Here is a 26,551-nt window from a genome sequence, read left to right on the forward strand (position 1 = left end):
GAGGCCTCGCGACCAAACAAGCTGCTCCTGAGAATAATCTGGTTATTTTTGTCTCCATGGGGCAAAGCGAATCGTGATCGGAGGTGACTGCTCCTTCACACATTGAAAGACTGCCAGCGCTGCTGCAGGGTCCAGCTTTTCCTGAAAACATCACAAAGAGCTGGAGTTTTGTTACTTAAGTCTGCCTCACTGTGTTAAAGTTCATATCTCACATTTCACGTGAATATTTTACATTTAAAAAGACCTGATGTGTGTATAAAATGCACATTATTAAAATGAAACCAGTTTCCAAACATTTGTCTGCGTAACTTTTAACAATCGATTTGAACTTAAGTGATGACTGTCATTTTATTCTTATGACTTTTATTTGGTCTATCTCTTGCAGCAGAAAAACAGGACTGAATGTACACAGCTGAGCTGTTTTACACGTGATATAACCACGTGTCACCAACAGGGGGCGCTGAACACCACTGCAGCTCAGTTCAAACCTGTTAAAGCAAAAAGAGTTCACCGATCAGTCAAGTGTGTTTGTTATCAACAACATTAGTTCTGTGGAGATAAAAGTTCATTTTCTTTCATATTGTCGGCTCCACAAACCGGAAACTCAACATGTCTCTCGTGTCAGGACAACCAATCAGAGAGCAGACTCAGGTCACATGCTCTGTGAGCTACTATTTCTAATAAATGCTGACATGCTAGCAGGCACACCCTGGGAATAAACTTTTATCTCACAATTATTTTTGCAATACATAATAAATATAACATTTGCCTTTTAAATTCTTGATATTTGGCATTGACCTACCATCATTTTGATTTGGTAAACTTATATTTTGTAAAACACAACCTGTATAAGACAGTTTTTCTTTGATAGTGCCAGCATGTTTGTTTCTTATTATTTTGACCTCATTGAGAATGAATTTCTTTAAATGATTTCCTGTGATTATGACCCAAATATATGTTTGTGTGTATGTTTTATATATATATATTTAGACTTGTTGATTATTACCTTGTAATTTTGGTTTACAAAATTTCATAATGTCTTAAGTCATAAATTAAATGTCATAATGTGACTGATTCTAACTAATTTTGAGTAATTTGTTTTGAATATATGTTTCTGCATGATGCTTAAACTCGTCCTTTATTGGCTCTGTGGTGTTCCAGATGTCGCTCCTCTCCAGGCAGGAGGTGCCTCGGTCCGGTGCTCCAGCTGGTGTTTGGCTGATGACGCGGGATCAGGTGGAGGAAAAGCGCCTTACAGAGGAGGGCTGCACAGAAATACTCTGCGACGGCCGTGAACGCACCACTCCCGCTGACAGCGCAGCAGCAAGCAGCGGCTGTGTGAGAAGACCCCACCTCTTCACGCGGACTTCTCCCGGACTACCGGCTGCATCGACCGGCTACCGGCGGGTCCTGGTCCCGGTGTGGGTCTTTGTTTGAGGAAGCGTGCTGCAGGCGGCATTAAAGCAGCAGCAGGCGGCTCTCCAAGCGGTTTACATGGACTTGAGGTAAGACGGATCCACGGGTTTTAATCTGCAGCTCATCACTGAAAAGTTAACAAGACGTCACTTCACAGAGTTCATTCAGAAGAACCATATGTTTCAGCTCCAAGCTTCATGGTACACCTGACACACTTCAATCATGGACCAATTTGATCAGATGTATTATGACAACTTGTTTAATTTTTTTTTTTTTTTAATTCATTTAAGGGTCAAATTGATTATAAAATGTTTTATTTTGGAAGAAATTACTCTTAGATGTATTTCCCGTGTTGCACTACCACATTTCACAAGGTCTTTTTCTTTTAAGGCTGCAGTTATAAGTTTTTATATAAACAAAGTAAAACCTCAGGACCAAATTTGGCTCCAAGAATTTATATCATTTACAGGATATTTTTATCATTTGATGTAGAATTTGTTGTCTTCTTTTCTGTAATAAATCAGATATATTTTGTGCTCTTGGTTTGACAGAAGGTGACATCTGATGAGCTCTGTGTGTTCTGTTGTACATTTAATCCATAATTGCCAAATCCATCCTACATCACTGACAATTATTTGCACTAAACTTCTAACCATTGCACTGTTGCTGCTTAATTTTATTCTGTTGCTGTTTAATTTTATTCTGTTGCTGTTTAATTTCTGTTCATTTTTTAATTTTTATATTTTTACCTGGATTTTTATTGCTTACCCTGTATCTTCTCATGTGCTCTTCTCATGCTGCTGTGGGTCAATAGAGTCTATCTATCTATCTTCTGGGATCAATATCTATCTATCTATCTATCTATCTATCTATCTATCTATCTATCTATCTATCTATCTATCTATCTATCTATCTACAGTGCATCCGGAAAGTATTCACAGCGCTTCACTTTTTACACATTTTGTTATGTTACAGCTTTATTCCAAAATGGATTAAATTATTTTTTTCCCTCAACATTCTACACACAATATCCCATAATAACAAAGTGAAAATAGTTTGTTGAAAATTTTTGCAAATCTATTAAAAATAAAGAACGAAAATATAACACGTACATAAGTATTCACAGCCTTTGCTCAATACTTTGTTGAAGCACCTTTGTCAGAAATTACAGCCTCAAGTCTTTTTGAGTATGATGCCACAAGCTTGGCTCCTAGTTTTGGGCAGTTTCTCCCGTTCTTCTTTGCAGGACCTCTCAAGCTCCATCAGGTTGGATGGGGAGCGTCGGTGCTCAGACATCTTCAGATCTCTCCAGAGATGTTCAATCAGGTTCAAGTCTGGACTCTGCCTGGGCTTCTCAAAGACATTTACAGAGTTGTCCCGAAGCCACTCCTTTGTTATCTTGGCTGTGTGCTTCGGGTCGTTGTCCTGTTGGAAGATGAACCTTCGCCCCAGTCTGAGGTCCAGAGCGCTCTGGAGAAGGTTTTCATTAAGGATGTCTCTGTACATTGCTGCATTCATCTTTCCCTCCCTCCTGACTCGTCTCCCAGTTCCTGCTGCTGAAAAACATCCCCACAGCATGATGCTGCCACCACCATGCTTCACCGTAGAGATGGTGTTGGCCAGGTGATGAGCGGTGCCTGGTTTCCTCCAGACATGACGCTTGGCATTCAGGCCAAAGAGTTCAATCTTTGTTTCATCAGACCAGAGAATTTAGTTTCTTATGGTCTGAGAGTCCTTCAGGTTCCTTTTGGTAAACTCCAGGTGGGCTGTCATGAGCCTTTTACTGAGGAGTGTCTTCTGTCCGTCCACTCTACCATACAGGCCTGCTGGGTGGAGTGCTTCAGAGATGGTTGTCCTTCTGGAAGGTTCTCCTCTCTTCACAGAGCAACGTCGGAGCTCTGTCAGAGTGACCATCGGGTTCTTGGTCACCTCCCTGACTAAGGCCCTTCTCCCCCGATCGCTCAGTTTGGCCGGGCGGCCGACTCTAGGAAGAGTCCTGGTGGTTCAAACTTCTTCCATTTACAGATGATGGAGGCCACTGTGCTCATTGGGACCTTCAATGCTGCAGAAATGTTTCTGTACTCTTCCCCAGATCTGAGCCTCCATACAATCCTGTCTTGGAGGTCTACAGATGATTCTTTGGACTTCATGTCTTGGTTTGTGCTCTGACATGTCCACTGTGGGACCTTATATAGACGGTGTGTGTCTTTCCTAATCATGTCCGATCAACTGAATTTACCAGGTGGACTCCAATCAAGTTGTAGAAACATCTCAAGGATGATCAGTGGAAACAGGAAGCACCTGAGCTCAATGTTGAGTGTAATGGCAAAGGCTGTGAATACTTATGTACATGGGATTTTTTCGTTTTTGATTTTTAATAGATTTGCAAAAATTTCAAAAAAAATTATTTCATGTTGTCATTATGGGGTATTGTGTGTAGAATTTTGAGGGAAAAAATGAATTTAATCCATTTTGGAATAAATCTGTAATATAACAAAATGTGGAAAAAGTGAAGCACTGTGAATACTTTCCGGATGCACTCTATCTATCTATCTATCTATCTATCTATCTATCTATCTATCTATCTATCTATCTATCTATCTGTCTGTCTGTCTGTCTGTCTGTCTGTCTGTCTGTCTGTCTGTCTGTCTGTCTGTCTGTCTGTCTGTCTGTCTGTCTGTCTGTCTATCTATCTATCTAATGAGATGATTGTTAGCTGCAGCCTTAATATTTAATATTGTTAATTAATCGTCGCATACAACAAAATGAAAGTTATATATTTATGTTGAAGTGCCCTGGCAGTTTTTCAGACATCATGTCACTTCCTGCAGCAGACTGGAAAACATATTTCAGACCTTTGTAAACTGAATTTAAACTTTTTGATCTCTGCATGGGGCCCCATGTGTTATAACCGACAAGAATGGCGAGACATTGGACCACTCCTCCAACACGCAGAGGTAAACAAGCTGCAAACGTCTGTTCAATTCCTCAGCATTCAGAGACCTCTGTCGTCCTGCGTAAACTTGATATTTTTCATATCCACTGCAAACCTCTTTGTGCAGGAGCAGGTGGCATTCACACAGTTCAAAAATCACACAAATAATCCATAACATTGTCAGAAGTGTGATTGCAGGCACCTGTTGAAGCTGCTGCAGATGTGGTTAGAAATGAAGAAAGGTACTTTTGAGCCGATAAACCTGGAAAGTTTGCTGCTCTGTTGACAGCTGATGCGTAGAAGATGCAAAGCTTCATTCCAGTATGAACTCTTTTCTAAATTATAAGGTGTATGAGTGACGTTTCAGGCCAGAGGAGTGGACGGACTATCTGGCTGTGTTGTCACCTTCTTTCCTCGCTGTGATTTGCCCGTGCAGAGCTTTTAATGGAGAGAAAAGAGCATCAGAAACGTGACTTTATTGAACTGCTGGGGAGGTGATTTGTTTGGGCTCGGTGAAAAAAATAATGTATGTCTCCTTCTAAACGGGGCGTGAAGTGAAAGTTTAACTTTGGTTATGTTTGTGTGAACGAAACGGATGATAATGATCACAAAGTAAGTGAAACAAGGGGTTTACGTCAGGAGAGTTGGATTGATCTGATGAAGAAGCCTCTGAATATCGTTGCATGAGCCTCCTGTGTTTCATCCTCTGTCAGGTGAGACAGTTCCAGTCGGGTGTGCTCAGGTGTGCTCAGGTGTGCTCAGGTGTGCTCAGGTGTGCTCAGGTGTGCTCAGGTGTGGTCCTGGGACTAAACTGTTGTCCATCAGAGTTTTGTGATTCTTCTCAAATATTTACTTTATGACGCTTCTCTTCAGCTTTCAGTGTGAAACTGGAGCAACAGGATTTGAACAAACAGCTCAGATGCAGTTAACTGAAACTAAAATGTTGTTGCAGGTCAGAAATTGATTGAGGACCTGTTTACGTCACAATCATGTGTCCGAGGGTATGAAATCGTTATCTAATGGACGGGAGAAGCAGCAGGGAGGTTCCCTGTTCTGTACGGTTATCAGCGTCGTACACTACTTCCTGTCTCCTTCACCCTGCGCGTGGAAAATCCATTTACCCACATGAATTTACTTCTATAGGACTAATCATGTCATATGACCTTCAACGTCATATGTTGATCATCGGCGTGGCTCGGAGGAAGCTGCAGGCTTCTTGTTTTGGCCCCAACAGGGAAATGTTGTCTCTGTGTAAGCACAGAAAATTCAGTTAAGTACATGTTAAAGGGCAAACGCAGGACTGAGAACACTGGAGCTCCTATCTTCTATCTGCTGAGGAAATATATTGTAAACTCTCTCTGACTGAACGGCGCTGTCAGTTAACGTTCAACTAAGATCTCTGAAAAGTGTGTTTCATGTGGATTTGTGGTTCCTGGCAGCTGCAGGTGTCTTCAGGTATTCTTTTTTACAGTGACGTGTGCCGGCCTCTGGCATACAGCACGTTTTAAAGTGATTACAGAGGAACACAATGAACCTTAATGAGTAAAGTCCCTCCAGATATGTCATCACAAGTGTCATCACAAATGAGGTCATTAAACCCGTTGGACTTTGAACAGGACGTCCGTTAAGACTCTCGCAGGTCACAGGTGTCCGCTGAGCCCGGACCCCACAGAGCCGGAGACTCTCACTTCCACCTCTGACACCTTCTCTCCGTTTGCGTGCTCGCGTGGAGGCCAAACCAACGAGTGGGTTATAAAGTCCTCCGACACCGAGTCAATGCAAGTGCAGCTGCTGGTTTCTGTCTGAAACGGAGGAAACTGAACGAACCCACAAACATGAGCTCAGTCCAGTCTTTCCAGAGTCCCTGCCTCGGCTCTGTGTGCTGTCAGTGGCCTGATTTTATTTACTCTTATTGGTATCCTCCAGCAGGCCATGGACAGCAGGATAAATCCTGTTGGGATCGGAGAGAGGCGGGGTCTGTTCATAAAGAGAGCCGTCCACAGCCACGAATGAGAGCAGTGCAGGTGCATGATGGGAACTGATGACAAGTCTCTGCTTGCATGTATTTTATTGTTTGCTGTGGTTTGATCTCAGGGTGTTGCATGTTATCCACCTGTTACACTGCTGGTACGGGACAGAGAGCACAAAGTGTATATAAAGATCAAAGATCAAACACTGTCATTTAAAGCCTTCACGTCTTCTCACGTCCAGATGACACATAACACAAATCCAGCGATTAGGACGGTGATGAATTGTTGGAAAAAGGTTTCCAGAGAGATGTTGATCCTTTTGAAAGGCAGTCAGGGATTGTTTAGAGCTGTTTAAGCTGTTTAAAAAAGACAGTCAGGAGACAACCGTCGTCTGGAGCTCACATGAAAGCATTGTTTCCTTTGAAATCTGCTCAGGAAACATTAAACACGTCTCTCCTCGTGTCTTTTTCAAACACTGACTGTTGAAGAATTCACTCTCAGATCTGTTTTAAATGAGTTCCTGTCCCGGCACCGTGTGCGTTATGTTGGTGTGTGTCCGCATGTGTTCGCCGTGTGTGTGTTAATTAGTAACAGGTCAACGTGGACACGCAGGATTATATAATGCTGCAGTGTTTATGCCAACGCAACATGTGACTCCCTGTGGATCGAATGCCCCTGTCGGATCAGATCTGCGTTTCCTGTGTGTGTGTGTGTGTGTGTGTGTGTGTGTGTGTGTGTGTGTGTGTGTGTGTGTGTGTGTGTGTGTGTGTGTGTGTGTGTGTGTGTGTGTGTGTGTGTGTGTGTGTGTGTGTGTGTGTGTGTGTGTGTGTGTGTGTGTGTGTGTGTGTGTGTGTGTGTGTGTGTGTGTGTGTGTGTGTTACCCGAGGCGATGTGATGGGTGGATGCTCTGACCACCAGGGGAATGGAGCTGCAGAGCAGCATACGTCCTCCAGATAAGACTTATCGCTGCTGGATCTGCACATGACAGTTGAAGTCGTGGCTGCAAAGAGCAGCAGTGTGTCTGACGGAAACGCCGAGGGTCCAGTGTGAGAGTAGAAAATATCTGGCTGGTAAACTTCTGCCTTTTGCCACAAGGATCTCAATAGATGCTGACTCATTTTAGTCAATCGATTAATGTGCGAGCTGCGGCTCGACTGTGAATGCAGGAGCGGTGGAAATGATTTCTATTATGGGCTATCTTCACTTTATTGTTATTATCATGTGTAAAATAAAAGGCAACAGTTTCCCAACAGATATTCAGATGTCAGAGAAGCCACATAAACCAGTGTGTATTTGAGTCGATTGAATGCTTTGCTATTGACCAACCAATTAACCAATCATTTCAGCTGTAATCAGAAAATCTATAAGAGGGAAAACAAATCCTTGACATAAGTTTTCCTCTGAAATCTGCATCAGGTTTAAAGTTTCTGACACAATCTGGGCCTTTTATTTTTCCATACCTCCTGTTTTTTCAGCCTCTTATAAAGCAGCTTCTGTGCAGTTGTCCGATAAACTGAATGCAATCATTAATTCCACTGAATATCACAGAGATCCATAAACGTTTTCTCCCTCTATGAAGCCATTTCTATTAAGGCCTGTTCTCCTGTTTGTGTTCGGAGTAATTAGAGGCTTTGTTGTGAAAGGTCAGCGTCTTGCCTGTGGGGACGGCGCTGTGATGGAGCAGCAGCAGCACCACTCTTTAAATAAGCCTTATCGCTTCATTTAAATAGCTTTTTGAACATGTGCTCTCCAGGTGAATGTTTCATTCTCTCGGCTGCAGACAAACAAACGTTTTAATCAGAGGTTTGCAGACTCGTTTCCAGAGACAGAGCTTCAGTGGAAACTTTTAATTGTTTAAGAATAAATTTACTTCAGTTACATCAGGACAACTTCTTCTTAAACTGCTGCGTAGGGACAGAGCAGGTCTCTAGGGGACGGAGCAGGTCTCTGGGGGACGGAGCAGGTCTCTAGGGGACGGAGCAGGTCTCTGGGGACGGAGCAGGTCTCTGGGGACGGAGCAGGTCCTAAAAATGAATTGATGAAGACCGAGTGATGAAGTGATTGATGTCAGGTGCCTGTCTGTACGTTGGGGGTCAACAGGCCCGTCGGGGGTTGATGACCTTCCTCAGAGGTGAACAGAAGCATCTCTGCCGGCGTTCCAGACTAGAAGCATCACATCCGTGAGCAGCTGCACTCGACAGGTTTCTGCCTCCTCACACCTCCTTCGCTTTTTAGCAGCTGCCGCCCGAGGGAACGACTGCTTTCACGGTTCAGGGTCTCGCCGCTCGATCCGCGTGAGGGCAAACAAGCAAAGTTACTTCAGAGGGCCAATTTCCGGCTCCTGTGTGAGTCACCGCTGAGCGCTCTGCAGGATTTACTGAGAACTCAGACTGGAGTATTAGAAAATACAAATGTGTGGTGCAGTTGGATCCCTGGCAGAGATGCATGCTGCATGATGAATGAGCCTTTGAGACAGTTATAATGTCAGTACACAGCCGCGTCCCTGCTGTTTACTGCAGTCAACTGGTTGTCAGCCTTAAACATGCTGTCAGGCTCCGACAGGTACGTGGATCCAATGCTGTGTTTACTGTCACTCATTCATGTGCACATCGTTCTGCTTTTCTTAATGATTCTTAATCACAAATTAATCTGCACCTTCTCTGACTCGTGAGATAAATATTCATGAACAGGAGCATAAAAGAATAAAAAGCATTTCCTCCACTTGATTTTTCAGATTATATTTCAGGTCCTCATCACTCAAGTGTCTCCAGGCGTACTCGTATACTGTGAGAGTATATTTACCGCCATAAAAATCTACTTGCGTGGTTACGTGCGCCCTTCAAAATCAAAGTCTTTGCTTGATTGTATTGATCCGCCTAATGTATGACTGGCGAGCCGGTTGCCACGACAACAGGTAAAGCGAGCGCCACGATTGGCCCGCGAGGATCTGATAGCGAGGCAGGCAGGAGGGCTGCTGCGATACTGCTGTTCGGACTCTGATGGCATTTCTGTTTGTGCCGCCGCCGTTTGTCAGCCGAAGCTCGTTCCTTCAGCAGGATAGCAGTGATTTGTTTTCACAAACACGTGTGATTTGTGCACAGATGTGAAAAAGTGACCACGGACTAGAGCTGACTGTGGCTCTTTGACAGTTTTAGTCAGTTCTTCTGCACTGTCCGCATCAAGCGAAGCAGCTGCAGAATCATTTTCATGTTATTCTGGTCTCACAGAAGGAATCAATTAGAAATGTACCAGCTAGAAAAGCTCTTTTAATTAGCACTAAATACCACAGGACTGAAACAACCTTTAAAATTACAGACATTGACTAAAAAAAACTGCCTCCATGTTTCTCAGTGCAGAAGGCTGCTCCTGTATCACCTGCTTTCACTCATTCAATTCAATACTGAGTTCAACACCTTCATATTTAAGTAATGTGGGCCTAACTGTGCTTTTAAAGTCACTTTGTTGTGTTTTTTTCCTCCGGTTGATGAAACCAGATCATTTTCCAATCCAGTGAGATATTTTGACCTTCTCATATCCGATCTGATGACCTGTCAGTCGCCGTCCTTGAGTAAAAGCTGACTATAAATACAGATGGAATTAGGGATATAATTTTCTGACCAGAATAGAAAATTCATCCAGTTCCATCAACAGGAGGTAAAGAGAGAGTCTTTGTATGCACAGTTCTAAAGTCTTTAATTAGAGATGTAAAACAGGATTCAATTTATATGTCGGATGTGAAAAGTTAATTTTCTGAATTGATAAATGGTGTTTTGGAGTCTATTCTTGGACAGCAGAAAGGAAACGCGGTTAATTCAATCCAGGATGGTCCAGTCCAGGAAACTAACACTTTTAAAACTCATAATTGGATCAGGTTGTGACGCATGACTGTTTATTAAATCAAAATTCTTAACTTTAGGGCTTAAAATATGTCCTGTCATGTGTACTTGTGTGTCTTTAATTGTTTTATATATATACATGGTAGAATCTAGATTCCTGTTTGATAATTGTACTGAGCGGGATTTAATTTGTCGCCCTGAGGTTCGCCTGGTCAGGCGGTGTCAGCCTGCTGTTGTTACCGACTCACACCATGAACTGTGTTGTCCCGTTCAACCCACAGTGTCCTACATGAGTGCTCGGATTATGAAACCACAGTACGTGTTTGTGCTTCATCGTGTTCTGTGACTTGTTGCTGACGAGGACTTTGAGATACGCTCCTGATAAAAAGTCTCACTTGAACTGGCAGTAAATGGCAGAGCGCCCTCGGTCCCCTCTGAATCTCTGTCGGTGCAGTTTCACCTGGAACACTGTAGACTTACAGGGCAATAAAAGACGCCATAAAGGCAGTCAATTACTAAACACAAGTGAAAACAGCTGTAATCCACCGGGATGCTACGGAAGGTCATTAGATTTCACGGCGAATCAGGTGAAGAGAAAAAGATAAGGAAAGCAGCTTCCCTTGTAACACACACACACACACACACACACACACACACACACACACACACACACACACACACACACACACACACACTGTTTGATGTGCACGCAGCTGACGGGAGGGAGTTATTTTTTTTCTTCAGAGAAACTCAGAATGAAGCCTTGTTTCACTGCTAATGATAGTTTACAAGTGTGTGAGACATCAATGGGTCCTCGGGACCGGGCCTCCCTATTAAGTGTCTTCATATTCCTCGTTGGAAAGTCATAGAGCCAGAGAGAGACACAAGTACCCCAACAGGACACACAATGACCACAAATACACAGAAAATTACCATAAAAGACACAGAATGACCACAAAGAGTTGCAATAGGACATCTAAGACGTATAAAATACTGCAAAAAACTACTTTGAGAAAATAATTACTAAGTGAAACAAAACTGCGACAAAACGTTAAAACTTAAAATGTTTTTGAAAACACCACAAAGAGACTCATCTGCATGTCTTCATATCTGAGCCGCTCCATAAGACAGAAAGGTAACGTTACACAAGCAGGTGACTCATCCGTTCATGGTGGAAAGAATAAAGCGTGTCAGAGTGTGTATGTCTACTGGTGGCTTCCTGCTGCTCCTGGACTCTGGCTGCAGATCGTGAGAACGAGGTGGTGTCACTCAGCTCAGAGCTGCTGCCAACTCCAACTACAGCGAGCTCCTTTTATCCAGGTGTCCTCCGGCTGGCTGTTAATAATAATAATAATAATAATAATAATAATAATAATAACTTTATTTATACAGCACCTTCAAAAACAGAGTTTACAAAGTGCTCTACAGAGAAGCAAAGCATAGACAAACATAACGTCAATACCGGTAAACATTTAAGAAAACAGGAGGCAAAAGAGACCAAACCATGAAGGTAATGAATACAAGAAAACCAAACAAATAACCAAAACGAGCAAATGGAATAGAAAACAAACAAATAAATAAATGAATAAAATAAACAAACAAAAACAGGAACAAAAGAACTGCATAAAAAACATAAAAGGACGACATCACTTAAAAGCAATTCTATAAAAAATGGGTTTTAAGAAGTGATTTAAAAGAAGTCAATGATTCTGTGAGCCTTATCTCCTCAGGTAGGTCGTTCCAAAGTCGAGGGGCTCTGATGGTAAAAGCACGGTGACCCTTTGATTTAAGTCTGCACTTGGGAACGGCCAGAAGGGCCCACCGGAGGATCTAAGGCTGCGAGTTGGCTCATACGGGGCTAACATTTCAGTAATGTAGCTCGGGGCCAGACCGAGGCGGGCCTTAAAAGTGATCAACAAAATCTTAAAATCAATTCTAAAACCAACCGGGAGCCAGTTGAGAGGCCAGAACTGGATAATGTGATGTCGTCTGTTAAAACCAGTAAGAAGCCGAGCTGCTGCATTCTGGACTAGTTGGAGGCGGGAGAGAGATTTTTGGTTTATGCCAGAAAGGAGGGAGTTGCAGTCGTCGAGTCGAGAGAAAATGAGTGCATGAATGACTTTTTCCAGGTCAGAGTGTGACAGTATGGGTTTGATTCTGGAGAACCCAGTAGTCTTTCAGCCAGGTGTGTAGAGATAAAAGTCTGGACCACCTCTGGATTCCCCTGTTGTGGGTGGGATGGGGCCTGAGACAATGATCTTGCTGCCAGTGTCCAACAATGAATTGAGGAGTGCCTGAAAGTCTCGTTTTAAAACCTCTGACTGTCCAGCTCTGATTATGGTGCTGATGTTGGGACATTCAGGGAGGATGGTGGTGGGGAGTCTGCGCTGAATGTCAAGAATGCGGCCACCAGGGAAACATCCTGAAGCAGAATGGGCTCTGATCATCTCGATCATTTAGAGGAGCACGGTGTGCTGCTTAGTCTCAGTGAGTCTTTCCTTTTGGGTTGCAAATCCTCACATACGCCTGCTGTGATTTAAATTGTGAAAACATGTGAACTCCAGTTAGTGTTTGGCGGTTTGGAGGCAGCGCTGGCAGATCAGAAACCTGCTGCTATGCAGTTTGTCCCACTTCTCTTTTTGTGCTTTTCATCTTGTGTCCTGCGGTGCATCAGGGTGAACTGAGGCTGTCAGATAAGAGCCAACAAGGCCTCGCTGTAATCCGCCCTTGTGTGAGATCAAGGCCGGGATTATTCCCTATGATTGTTGTCTTAGCGCTCGAGGATGGAGCCGCTGTTTTGCAGTTTGCACGTCTGTCCTGTCGTCCCCGCCTTCATAAGAGCTGACTCTAAAGCCCCTAAGCCCCCGTGTGACTTCATTACCGTCGCCTGTTCACACGATCTTGATGTCGGTCAACTGTTCTGTTCTCCCCTGCTGGTTCATGTCTGCTGCTGCTGACCCTCGTTTTTACACTCGGCAGCAGACAGCCGTCCTCAAATCCTCTATAAACTGCTGTCGAGGGAGGACGCCAGCGTTGGAAACAAAGGACAGAAGAAGGGAAAAACAAAGGTCGAAAGAACTGAGCAGAGAGAGAGGACAGTGAGGAAGGTCAGAGGAAAGGAAGGAAGGGAAGAAGGAAAGAAGAAGTATGAAGGAAGGAAGGCCTCAAGGAAAGAAATACGAGGACAGAAGGAAGGAATTATGTAGAAGAGGATTAAAAAGATGGAAGGAAAACAATACTATAGGATTTAAGGAAGAAAGGAAAAATAAACATGGTGGCGGAAAAGATGAAACACAATAAAGGAGGACAGAAGACAAGAAGAAATGATGAGTGAAAGAAATCAGGACAGATAAAAGACAGAGGACAGGATTAAGAGGAAACGGACAGGACGACCCTCTGAGGTGACATAAGCAGCTGACCTGCTGCTGTTTAAGACCGACGTAACTCCCCGCAGCATCAGCGGCTCCCCTGATATATACATGATGGTGCTGAGCTCGGGATTCGTGTCCACACTCTGTTTTTCCAGCATTTCCCGCCGTGCGGGGACGTAACAGTGTCCGACTGGTTTCTATTTAGTCCTGCAGGTCTGTGACCCCGTCACACCTCCACACTGCCCCTACAGGTCAGCTGTACACTGCATCTGCACAACCAACGCTCCAGAGTCCAGACAGATAGGATACATGAGGCAGCAGGTGTATCTCTCCGGCCCAGCTGGTTGAGAAGCAGGTCTGCATGGTGTCAGTCTTCGACAATAAATTCTTGGAGAAGAAATTCTTGGAGAATAAAGTGTGATCAAAACCAAAAAGTCTAGTCAGAAAGTCTGACTTTCTGGCTAGAACTGGTTTCAGGTGACGAAGCAGATCTTGTTCTATCAAATTGATGACATCTGTCGTGCATCTTTCTCCGACCTCAGGCCTGCTATCTTTGAAGTTTCTGTCTCTGCAGAATCAAAGCTGAAACATGCTGATGAAGCCAGCTGCTTGATTGTCTGACTGAATGTGCATCTGTGACTGATTGGAGTAATGAGCGCTGAGCCGACCCCTGAAGCCCAAAGATCTCTGGGTCTGACGAGCAGAAGACTAATTCATGTTGAGGGACACATGAAGACCTGCGCTCTGTCCCACTAGTTGGACTTTTATACTGAATGTCAGAGCGTGCTAATTTTGTAGCTGGAGTTTGACATTAAACATTATGATTTTTATCACCAGGAAAAGACTAAATTTATTTTAGTTTGATCGGAAATGGGTAAAAAAACAAAAACAAAGAGAATTTCAAATGCGAGTCGAGGTTCCTGTTTAATTTCTGAGTGTGTGTGTTGGGGGGGGGGGGTAGGGGGGTTCATCCCTTGTGATGACTCTCATGACTGGAGGAGGCGATGCTGCGTCACTGCTGCTCTGCGTTGGGCCTCAGAGAGCCGCAGGGCGATCACACTGCTGCCCCTTAAAATCCCAACGTCCACTTGTCTGTGGGTCACATGTTGTTGGAAGTTATCACATGGAAGCTCCGTGTTCTCCGAGTGAGTAAAGCTCTGCGGCAACTGTGGAGGCCTCATGTTTGTTTGTTTGTTTGTTTGTGTTGACAGGTTGACGGGCGGCGGCGGGATGCTGTGGCTGCTGCTCTGTCTGCTTCCTGCAACTGGCTGCAGCAGGATCATCTCTCAGGACGTCGCTCATAAAGAAAGACACATCCACGGTGAGTTGGACAGTTTGAACACAACCATCTACAGCTGCAGACAAACATCTGTGTCCACGTTTGATTTTTATTTCCACACAAGTTTTAACAGCCGTCTACAACCACAGTGTTTCTTGATTATTGTTGTTACTTTGAGAGGCCTTTATTTGAAAAGTGGGAGTTGAAAGATGACAGGAAATGAGGTCACAGATGAGGAGCGATGTACATGAAAGGTGTAAGTAAACATGTGCTGTTTAGTCTTATTTACATGTTTTTTATTTATTTCCTGCATTTACATTCTAACAAATTCAGAAAAAAAGACTTTTTCATGAACAACCCTGAGTTTGAGTATCAAGTCCAAAGTACTCACTGATGAAGCCTGTCAGGACAAACCCGGGGAAAAGAAGCCCAGAAAGCTGCTGCTGCATGTTGGGCATCTCAGAGTTTAAAAATAATAATCGTTTAATCATAGATTTGATTTCCGCCCAGATGGACGTGTGGCAGCTCATCGATACCTCAGCAGGGACGATGACTCACAAACACAGCTGCTTGTATTTCTCAGCATCACACGGTGCTCTCACCTTTTCTACGTCCGGCTCGGACACGCTCGCTTTTCAGCTCTCTGCTCACATTTGCGAGGACTGAAGTTTATCTGAAGCCCCGCTGCGATCCCGACGTGGTCAAGCTGCTGCGTCGTTATTCGCCGTCGTCATGGCAACAGCGCGTTCAGCGCTCATTTCCTCGCAGCGCTGCGAGCCAGCTTCATTGCGCTTCCTGTGTTTGCATGTGAGGAAAAAGTTCTCCTTGGTTAAAGGCTATGATGAGTAAAGCCGGCGTGCACGAAGACCGAGTCAAACAAAACTCTGCTCGTGAACCTTTCTCACTTTGTTCTTTGCAAGTTTTGGAGGTCGTTTATAAATATCCAGTCTAGTTTTTCTAAATTTTGAAACCTTTTCCAGTGGTAAAACAGTGGAACGGTCCTTTAGCACCATCCCATAACCTCATGTATTAATCTGCAGCAATTAGTCCAGTGTAGAAATTCTCCCTCCTGTTTCATCACGTCCGCTCGGAGCCACTTAAAGCTCGACTTAATTCTCTGTTAAAAATGAAGCCGGTCCGCTCCGGCCGGTCAGATTTGCTCCAGGTATAAATTCGTTCTGCCTTTCTGGGGCCCAGCGTGCGTCCTCTCCTGCTTTATTTCTCAGAAGTGGGGGCTGCTGATCAGAAAGTCCCTGCAGCGCGGCTCGCTGAGCTCCTTACAGCGAACACTGGGCCTTTGTTCGCCCGCTGCTCGTGGACCGCAGCTCCGTGCATTCTCTGATGGATTACGGCTCGCCTCCCACGGCCGCGATCTGCTGCGGCCACATGATGTCTCTGCTTTTACATGACAGTGAGGATATCGAGTCTTTGATAACAACTTACGTAGCGTACTCCTCATCGACTATATTTCTGCGACGTCTCTTTTAATTGTGCCGCGGCTTCCCTGCAGCTTCTGCTCGTGGATAACGTGGAGGAGAGTCCAGACGCGCTCATACAGTTTCACACCTGATGAAAAACAGCCGAGAGATTCGGTTGAAAGCTCCGGAACAAACTCATGACCAGACTTTGATTTTTCTTGGTTTACCAGCGTGAAACAAAATTATAAAAACAAGAAATGAAAACACAAGAAAAAGTTTAAAGCGGTCAATGAAAATGAAAACGCAAAGAAAGAGCATTTAAACTCACAGCTAAGAAATACTTTCAGTAAGTTGGTCCCATTTTAATTTATGTTCACATTATATCTCCTCTGATTCCTGGTGTCTCAAACGTCAGATTAAAAGATTAAATGAAGAAACTTTGGTGATCCTCTGACTTCTCGGAGAGGAAACAGCAGCAGCCAGGCATGGCTGCAGGCTCTTGGTCTCATTATGTGGCAGACTGAGCATTTGTTGCAGCAGTAACAAAGACAGAGCTGTAATACAGTTCAACACTTCTGTCAACACAGGTTGTGGGTGTTCGGTTAAGCCTCTAATCAGACCTGTTTCTCAGGGCCGCTGCTCTCCTCTTTGAAGAGATAAACCTGTCGCACGCAAAGATTTCACCTCAAACAGTTCATATAAAGCCAGTCTGTGTTCAGACACCTGTTGGCCTCCAACACTGTGTGCAGGCAGGTCTTCCAGAGGAGGGATGACAGCAGGATAACTCTTGTTCTCTGTGTGTGGACGCTGAAGCTCCATCAGCCGGCGTGCGGGTGACTTTAGTCAGTCAAAGTTGACCAAACACAGCTTCACGGGTCGCAGTGTGAGACCGGAGAGAACGAAGGAGATTTACATGCTCTGTCTGTGTGAGTGCTGAGGCCACGCTCAAACAATCACGGTCCGTTACTTCCTGTCGTAGAGGACGAAACGACAGCAGCTGCAGATTAACAAAACATGTCATCAATGAAACGAGGTGCATTTATCTGGTCACAGAAGGGAGGCAGCAGCCGAGCCACGTCAGGAAATACTCAACCCAGCCATGTTGACAAATCCTGAAATTTAAGGTGAAACGAGCAAAAATTCCCACTTTTTCATCTGAATTTTGCCTTTATGTCTCCTAAAACTTATCAAATTGAACATTAACTTCTCAAACAATAATTTTCCAGGAAACTTGAAGTATTAATTTAGTGGGAAAAAAATCAGCCTGCAACCGGCTCTTTAATCCTAAACTGTTTAAACGTGACGAACGGTGTTGCATGAACGTGGGTACATAAAGAGTCACCTGTCTGTAACTCCACCTGTCTCAACTCACACACGCATGAAAACAGCTGGTCCTGCTCTCCGTTGCCATGGTGCTGCTGACTTTGAGGTTGTTGTTTTTTTTTCCTCACAGAGGAGGTCGGTGCGGAGACGACGAGGCCTCACATCTACTACTGCCGCTCGCCCAACATGGAGGACTTCACCTGCTGGTGGCATCCGCTCGACAACCTGACGGACGGAGAGGAGGTCTCCTACGTCCTCACCTACTCCAAAGAGTACGTCCGGCACACGTCCGGCACCCTGACACCGCCCCGAGTGTCCCACGAGGAGGGTTCAAAACACAGATCTGAGTCTGAAGTATTTCATAATGAGCGATTGTATTTTTACAACGTGACTCAACTGATAAAGACGATGTAAACCGGGGAAAAACTAGAGCTGAACAATGCAAGGAAAACCTGCACCTGTGAGTTTGGGGTTTTATTTGAGCAGCAACCGACCGTGATGTCACCCATCGGTTTGTAGACCGCCGCTCAGAAGCAATCAAACATATCTGTGTTTGAGGCCTAATGTATAATGAATGCTGGAATTATTTTCAGAACGACCACAAAAACATGAACTGACTTTGTATTTAATGAGAGAAGTTGAATGGGAGTCTATGGAGCCAGCCTCTAGTGGCCCTCGGTGGTACTGCACCTCTGCATTGGTCTCACTTGTCAGATCCTGAAGCGAGATCCACTTTTATTTCCAGTCTGTGGTTTTGATTCTGTTATTAATCATCAGGAACAAAAACAAAACAAAAAGTGGAAAACAGTCTGCAGCTTTAAGATTTCTCTCCAACGGAACGAGAAAATCAGCCGCGGATCAAAAGTCTCAGTCTGATTTCTCGTGCTTCACTTCATCGAGAGGCTTTTAAGACGTCAATATTTCAAAGCCGCTCTGAAATCCTGAACGGAGCCTCACGTGGCCTCAGACAGACACCAGCCGGCCCACATGGCGCACACAGCGGAGAAATCAGGACAAATTGGATTGTGCCTTTGACCCCACACTGCTTCACTGCTCAGAGCTCCATCGATTGTTGTCTCGCTCTCCTGCTGCAGTTTGTGCATTTGTATGTGAAAACAGATGTAAATCAGGGATCGTCTGATAAAGACTAAATAAACAGTTTGAGCAGTGAATGAATTCTGCAGGCACACTTCGTAGTGACCCGGCGACACACCAGTTGCACAGAAAAGTGCATGCAAATGAAAGAGTAAAAATCTCAGACTGTCGGCCGTCCCGTGCAAAAGTTTTCAGGCTCTGACATTGAAAAATAATAATTTATTTATCAGTCAAGCTGATAGAAAGTTGTCTGGTAGTTTGTTCAGTGACTCCCTGACGCTCACGTCTTCGTATAATCAAACAGCCTTTTTCCTGTGATGTTTGCAGTAAGGGGCCCAAACACGAATGTCCCAACTACGTGACCGCCGGCCCCAACAGCTGCCACTTCGACAGCAGCCACACGTCCATATGGAAGATCTACTGCATGAACGTCACCGCCGTCACCGCACACAGGAACTACACCTCCCAGGAGCACTGCCTGGACGTGGCAGAGATAGGTGAGGAGGTCCAGCATCATGCAGATGTGTTTGACATGTGGGCTTTTATTACCCTTCACCAACAAAACAAACTGAGTCCCTGCATGTTTGGTTGGTTTTGCTTGACACCTCAAAAATAAGACATTTTTCAATGGAGTATGGTGCAGGTTGGACCAGAGGCATTCTGTAGCGGTGGTGAAGCTTGTGTGCAGCCGAGCAGCCTGTGGTGCCTCGCAGACCTGCAGTCAGAGCAGCAGGTGTCTGGAAAACGCTACCGAGCGTGAAACAGATAATGTGCAAATGTGAAATGCCTTCAGGACTCGCTGGATTCAATTGACTCTGCTCCCGGGGAGGTGATGAGGTTGCATGAGGAAGATTTAATTCACTTGACGGTGTGTTCACAGTAATTTGAGTTAATTCCAGCCTAGATTGAAATCACATTTTATTCTCTGCTGTGTTTGTTTGAGCCCGTTAACATCTGCACGTTTTGATGTTAATTAAAACTATGAATATCAAATTATTTAGATGAATATGACGATGACATGAAACATTTGGAAGTAATGAATGCTGCAGAACTTGCCTGAGAATCCTCGTGTTTTCAGTCCTTCAGCAGCAGAGCATTTCAGGACAGACGGTTAAAGGTGGGAATGAACTCGTGACTTCATTGGAAGCCTGTTTGCATTCATATTGAGTCTGTCAGCAACCACTTTTCTCACCAAAATCTAACATTCACGAGGTCATTCCTTCACTGAGTGATAGTTTTTAAAGCCCCTAAACCAGCTCTTATTTTGGTGGAGACTCAGCATGAAGCTCTGCCAGCAGTTAATCTGGTTTGTTGAGGACTGAGTGTCTGTTACTGTCCAGATGCTGCAGATGTGGAGCAAATGAGTCCACTTCCTGTGCCGGTTTGAGGGGCTTCATGCTCTGTGTCATGTGAAAGAGCACATTCGTGTGTGAGTGTGGGATTTATCACCATTAACATGTGAAGCAGCCTGGGGCGTGTGTCCATGTGACCGCCGCACTGATCTTTTGTTCGTCTGAGATGTCAGAGACGTGGCTGTTATCACCGCCGAGCAGGAGGTCAGCCCACGCTGCAGCGCTTCATAAGACACAGGTGGAGAATCAAAAGAAATAAATACTGTGAACAGAGACAAATAATTACAACAATCTGACGCCAATAAGATAGACATGATTAAAAATACATGAGATAAATCTCAAAGATAAAATAACAGTAAATATGGTAAAATATAAGAATGAAGAAAACTACATGCAATAAAAAAAAAAAAATTTAATTAAACGTTAACAGAAGAAGTAATTCAAAGAAAGACAGAATATTCAAATGTGAAAAGAATAAATAAACCATCGTGATCAAAGTTTTAAGTTTAATATTTCAGCACTTCCGGCAGCTCTCAGATCCTCAGACTCTTCCAGCATCACAGCTAAAAGCCAAAGACTCCAGTCGGAGGACCTGAGGGGCCCAACTGGTTCGTACGCTGTCAGCATGTGAGACGGACAAACCGGTACAAGACCATGAAGTGCTTTAAAAACAAGTCAAAGAGTTTTAAGATCAATACGGACACTGACAGCCAGCTGATGTCAGGACTCTGTTCTGGATCTGGGTGGCGTGTTACGGCCTGCTTCATATAAAAGCATCAGTCTCTGCCAGACAGGAACACTCCGGCAGCAGTTCAATGTGAAGAATGGACACCAGGGGGCGCTGGAAAAGACGTTAGTTCAACGCTGTACATATTATACATGTCAGGGGGCTGTAGAATCATATTAATATTAAATGAGGGTAGCTGAGATTTCCCTGCATGAATAACAGAAGATATTAATACAACAGCAGCACTGCTTCATTTCAGAGGCTATAAACGTGTTGGATTCTCTGCCTGTGTGAAGAATCTGAAGAGCACCAAGAACCTTTTTTTCTGACATTTCACAACATGTGTGTTCCCAGTTCAGACCGAGGCTCCGGTCAACCTCACCGGCACGCTGACGGACGCCGGCGGCGACGAGATGGGCCACAACGCGCTGCTGTCCTGGACGTACCCGGTGCCCTCGGACCTGCAGTACGGCTGGATCACGCTGGTGTACGAGCTGCAGTACCGGCATGTCACCGAGCCCGACAACTGGAAGGTACCAGAAGTCTTAGTTTTGGGCAAAGTCGTCAGATTGACTAAATACAAGCTTTTTCAAAGGTTTCAAAGGTGATGTTGTTACTTGTTATGCAAGGTTTTGGTTTCATGAATGGATTGTATAATTTTATGTTTAGATCAAAAAGTTTTATATGGAAGGATTTGAAGACATTAAACTTGCCTTCACGTTATTTTGTCTAATTTTACGTCCCTTAAAGTGTGCAGAAAACCTTCATCTGTTACAGTTCATGAATAACCCAAGGATAAATTGCTGTTTCACGGAGTGAATCTTAATTTAGAACCAATGAAAGCTGTTTTTCCGACCTGATAATCAGTGTGCAGGAGGAGCGAGGGAGCCGCTGTGTGCAGAACTGCAGCCTCAGCATAAAAGTGTTGAACGGCAGCGAAGTGAGGTCGGTGAAGGAAGGAGAACTGCGTGTTGTGTAAATGCAGCGTGGATGCTTTCCTCTGGAGAGCAGGGCGGCGTGCCCCCCCGAGTGTCTGACGGCAGGTGGTGTGATCTGTGCAGGTGAAGCATCCTCTGCGGGAGCCTCGCGTGGAGCTGCTCGGCCTCCCCGTCGGCGACTACGCGGTCCGAGTTCGCTGCCGCTCGCACAACTACGGCCTGTGGAGCAAATGGAGCTCCATGCTGCTGATGAGCATCCCCGCCAGGCCGACCGCAGGTACGCCGCCGAGGGCCGGGTTCCCATGACAACCACGATGCTGATTTCACGTGCTTTTATTCGGACAAGTTTTTGATGTTTTTTGGTGCATTTATGTTGTTTCAGCAGCAGGTCTGTTGTTTAGGTTTGAATCATGCTGCTCTCACGTGCTCACTAAACAGACATCTTTCACTTTCTTCTCCAGTTAAATCTGTAGCCCTGCAGGAGTGAAGCTGCAGAGGAGGAGGAGGAGGAGGAAGAGGAGGTGACTGTGATTAAATGTCCTCTTCATGTGCAGGTAAACTCCTGGTGCTGATTCTGGTGACGGGAGTCGGTGTCGTGGCTCTGCTGGTCATCACCTTCGGAATCATTCCACAAACCAAGAGGTGAGACAACACACACACACACACACACACACACACACACACACACACACACACACACACACACACACACACACACACACACACACACACACACACACACACACACACACACACACACACACACACATCTGAATAATACACTGATGTTTGCTTGTTTTACATGAAAACTGAGGTTCTCCTAAATAAAAAGAATATTCATCTCAGGGTCACACAGAAAACCTCCATCTCTGCCTGCCTGTCTCTGGGGTGACACAGCAGTGTGTGTGTGTGTGTGTGTGTGTGTGTGTGTGTGTGTGTGTGTGTGTGTGTGTGTGTGTGTGTGTGTGTGTGTGTGTGTGTGTGTGTGTGTGTGTGTGTGTGTGTGTGTGTGTGTGTGTGTGTGTGTGCGCAGCCTCTTCAAGCTCCTTCTCTTTATGTTCTCACCTTCAGAATAAAAGAGTACTTCCTGCCTCCCATCCCGAAGCCGCGGATCATCGGCCTGGACCCGCGGCTCCTGAAGGTAACACACAGTGGCGGAGCGGTGTGTGTGTGTGTGTGTGTGTGTGTGTGTGTGTGTGTGTGTGTGTGTGTGTGTGTGTGTGTGTGTGTGTGTGTGTGTGTGGTAAGAAGGTGACCTCCGTCTCCGTCTCTTCCTCTCAGAAGGGGAACTTGGATGAAATCAACCATCACTTCAGTAACTTCCACAGCTACAGACCTCCCCGTTACTCGGAGGAAGCGTGGGACCAGGTCAGCGCCAACGATGTGTACCTGACGTCTCTGAGGGACCGCTGCGTCCCGGGCGACCCCTCAGACAGGGAGAAGGACACCCTGATGGTTCCCCGTGAGCAGAGCGTGTCGCCCTCCTGCTGCTCGCCTCCCAAGGCCTTCGCCGCGCCGCTGGACGTCCCGTCTCCGTGGCCGCGGCCGGAGATCGTGTCTCTGCCGGGGACGGACTACAGCATCACCGTCCCCGTCTCCAGCCCCTCTGCTTTCCCCAGCAGCCACCAGCCTCAGGATTTCTACACCTGCGTCCAGCTCACGAATGAAAGCGGCGAGGTGCACCTGGTGCCGTGCTTGCCGCCGGCCTACTGCCAGTTCCCTCCGTTCCCGAGGGCGGAGGCCGACGCGGCGGAGAGGGAGGAGAAGAAGAAGCGAAGCGACTACCAAACCAGGAAGAATGCGATGAACGGGATGAAAGACGGCGCCGACTCGGACAGGAGCGAAGCGGCTGTCCCTCTGTTGCCTGTTGCTGTTGACAACAAGGGCTGAATGAATGACAGGAAGTGAAACATCCAGAGACTTTGAGACTATGTGCTGACACGTGGAGACCGTTGCCACCTGCTGGTCGGACTCTGCTCCTGTTCGTCACACCTGACTTCCAAACAGGAAGTGGACCTGCAGGACCTCTCCCTGGAACAGAGGGGTTATTGTGTTTAGGTGCCCAGCGTGTTGTGCTTTGCAGACGTTCCTCTGGACCTCAGCTCGGTTCTGCGTTTGGTGTCTCCGCTCACACTTTGAGGGACCAAACCTGTTCATGTTTAATGTCAGTTTCCATACATGTCACCGCAAACTAAACAGCCGCTAACAAGCACTCTGTCCTGACGACTTTAACGGTGTCACACCTCTTGATTTGTTTATGGGTAATGAAGTTCATCTAACTTGAAAAAAGTTGCTCGATGCAGCTTTGACTAAAAGAAAAGAAGAAGAAGAAAGCTGCTTCTCCCACAGTGTGCTCGTCTCCGCAAAGCTTCTCTTTCAGGGTCTTTCTCAGGAAAAAGGAAAGTGCAATGGCGTCAGGTGTTGAGATTTACCGGCTACGATGAACATTCACAGCCTCTGTTTTCTCTGTCGTATTAAATATGACGACGATCCAAGAGCTCAAACTATAAAAACGTTGTGAGATAAATCAGATGTGCTTTTATGTGGGACAAACCACTCATATTCATCATATATGTGGAGTATGTGCCAGCTCATTAAGGGAACAACTGATCACCCTGAACATGAGTGGAATATGAATCCACATGTGGAGACTCTGCGTCTCTGAATCTGCCTCATTATATTATTATTTGCCGTCATCCCATTCAGAGGAACCTCCGCTCCCTCCAGACGACATGAAACTCTGAACATCTCTTGATTTCCCAGAGAAGAGTCTCAGACTGTCACACCAGAAGTGGGATATTTTTTTTGTATAATGGATCGCTTTAGTCCTGTGTAACAAAGGAAACCCGATTAGAAAATGGATTTTGTATATTTTAGAAAAGCAGAGTGACCGACCTCAGTCTAGTTTGTTGTGGAAAGCAAAGAAAAAGAACCAGCGCTCCCTCCTTCAGTTCGGCTTCTGAACCTCTGAACTCCTCCGTCCGCCCTTAAGGTGGAGCCCAGACACCCTGAGGAGGATGTTCTCCTTTTGGTCGGGGAGTCCTGCAGCGAGGCTCGACTCTCCTCTGTAGAACTCGTCCCAGCAGCCCCTTTAGACCAGACAGCTCCCGAAGCCGAGCAGTCGTTGTTCTGCTGCTCGTCCACCAACTACTACTTCTTTACTTTTTACATGAACCGTGAATACCTCCAAGTTTGTACAGTTAGTGGCTTCACCACTTCACAGCTGCTGTGAGATTTGTCCCGTCTTCAGATCTCCACGCGGGCCCCACGAAAAGCCACCGGCCACAGCTTGATAATCTTTGACTTTTTATCTCCCTCTTCGTTCACCTGAAATTCTCCACGCGTTGCCAAAGAGTGCCAAAGAAAAGTCACGAGCACTTCACTGGTTTGGACTCTTTAAGCCTCGACAGAAACACTAAGCACCGGTGGTTCGAGGCCGCACCAATACTTTCTACCTGATGATGTCGTCGTCTGACTTGCTGTGTATCAAACTGCTCAGATGAGGGTTGAGGTGCTAACTGGGGAGCAAAGAAAAGCAATATCAGCCCCGATGGCCTCACAGCCTCTGAAACACTGGTCATCGTACGCTGGCGTAAACACCTGCTGCTCTTCCTCCACCTTCACCTCTGATTCTGGGAGCTCAGCCAGCGGTGACGTCGTACCTTCGCTGTCTTTTCGTCTTGTCACTGTTGCAGTCAGACATCCTGTCGTTGTCTCTTTTTTTGTTTTTTTTGCCTGATTGTGCCTTTTTTTTAACATGGCAGTATTCGTTTGCTTTTCTTCTGCTGTGTTGAAGTGTCAGCAGACAACGCCTGTGTGCTGTGTGGCGCATGTGTACGACCCGCTCAAGTCTGTTTTCTTCTGCTCTCGATGCAATGAAAAGTGAAAAGGCACCTGGAAGTGTGCAGAGTTCATCATTTATAACTGACATTTAAATCCAAATTATTTCTGAGGCTGAAAAAGAGTCGGCGGTGAAAATGTGCCAATTAAACCAAGAAAAAGTGACTTTTATAGCAGTTCAGTTCAAGGGTCATGACCTCAGAAACCATCCACCTAAAATCCCTTCTTACTTGTAATAGCTTTAACACACCTGCAGGGGGCTCACAGGTTAGAAGCTCCGCACTGCACTGAGTTGCACTGCAGTCCATATGAATATGAATTATGGGATTAAATGACGGAAAAGCTGCCAGAGATGATTTAGTTTATAGGACTGTTCAGTAGAAATGTTCTGGTATTTTCCAGACTGATTTAACAATCCCTCTAAAATGTGTTTCCCTGATGCAAAGCTGAAAGCTGAAGGGAGACGAGCGTCTTCGTGTTGATCTGCTCGATTAAAGATGGTTAAACTCTGACATTTTGAACACTACTTTTGCAGTATCTCAAGGTTTCTATTTATCTATTGTTCACCTCCCAACTCAACAGAGAGTTCTTTGATAGAGATTTCAGCTCGTATCTGCTGCCTTGGCGGCCTCGCGTACCACCGCACGGCACACCGGTACATGCTGACAGCATTCATTTTCCTTTTCAGGAGTTTTCACTGCTGTTTGTACATCCTAATTCAAAAATATCTTTTGTGGTGAATAATGTTGATTTTCCTCTGATTCACCGAAGAACTGTGTTGTTAAACATTTGTCGTCCGCTCGAAGCACTTTTCCATTTAAAAAAATAAAGTTGTTAATCTTCACTTCGTCATGCATTTGTTCTTAGCGCACACACGGAAAGTTAAAGGTAAATTGTGAAGTCAACACTGAGAGCACACGCCTCCTGCTTTTCATCTAATGAAACAAAGTAAGAATATGTCACAGGAAATGAAAATGTTCTCTATGAGAAAGGAAAAGAAGAAGTCACGGAGGGTGACTGCGGTTTTATCCCCTGAAAACATCCAGTCGTT

General features: G+C 45.3%; 1 protein-coding gene across 2 annotated transcripts; it reads left to right on the forward strand.

Moving 5' to 3' along the window:
- The first annotated feature begins 1,169 nt into the window (after positions 1-1,169).
- Positions 1,170-26,342, forward strand: LOC138633858 (growth hormone receptor-like). Of its 2 annotated transcripts, none has more exons than XM_069720334.1 (9): positions 1,170-1,505; positions 14,740-14,849; positions 17,679-17,820; positions 18,971-19,140; positions 21,077-21,255; positions 21,784-21,937; positions 22,215-22,302; positions 22,732-22,801; positions 22,942-26,342. In XM_069720334.1, exons 1-9 carry the CDS (start codon positions 1,495-1,497, stop codon positions 23,548-23,550), a joined length of 1,533 nt encoding a protein of 510 aa, XP_069576435.1. In that variant the 5' UTR covers positions 1,170-1,494; the 3' UTR covers positions 23,551-26,342. The 2 variants fall into 2 exon arrangements, with proteins under 2 accessions (XP_069576435.1, XP_069576436.1); XM_069720335.1 differs by having other exon boundaries at positions 22,945-26,342.
- The last annotated feature ends 209 nt before the right edge of the window (positions 26,343-26,551 follow it).

The sequence above is a fragment of the Brachyistius frenatus genome, unplaced genomic scaffold (genome assembly GCF_029030835.1).
Source record: "Brachyistius frenatus isolate BFR_SWC_R1_liver_20210118 unplaced genomic scaffold, ASM2903083v1 Contig_238, whole genome shotgun sequence".
Taxonomy (NCBI): Eukaryota; Metazoa; Chordata; class Actinopteri; family Embiotocidae; genus Brachyistius; species Brachyistius frenatus.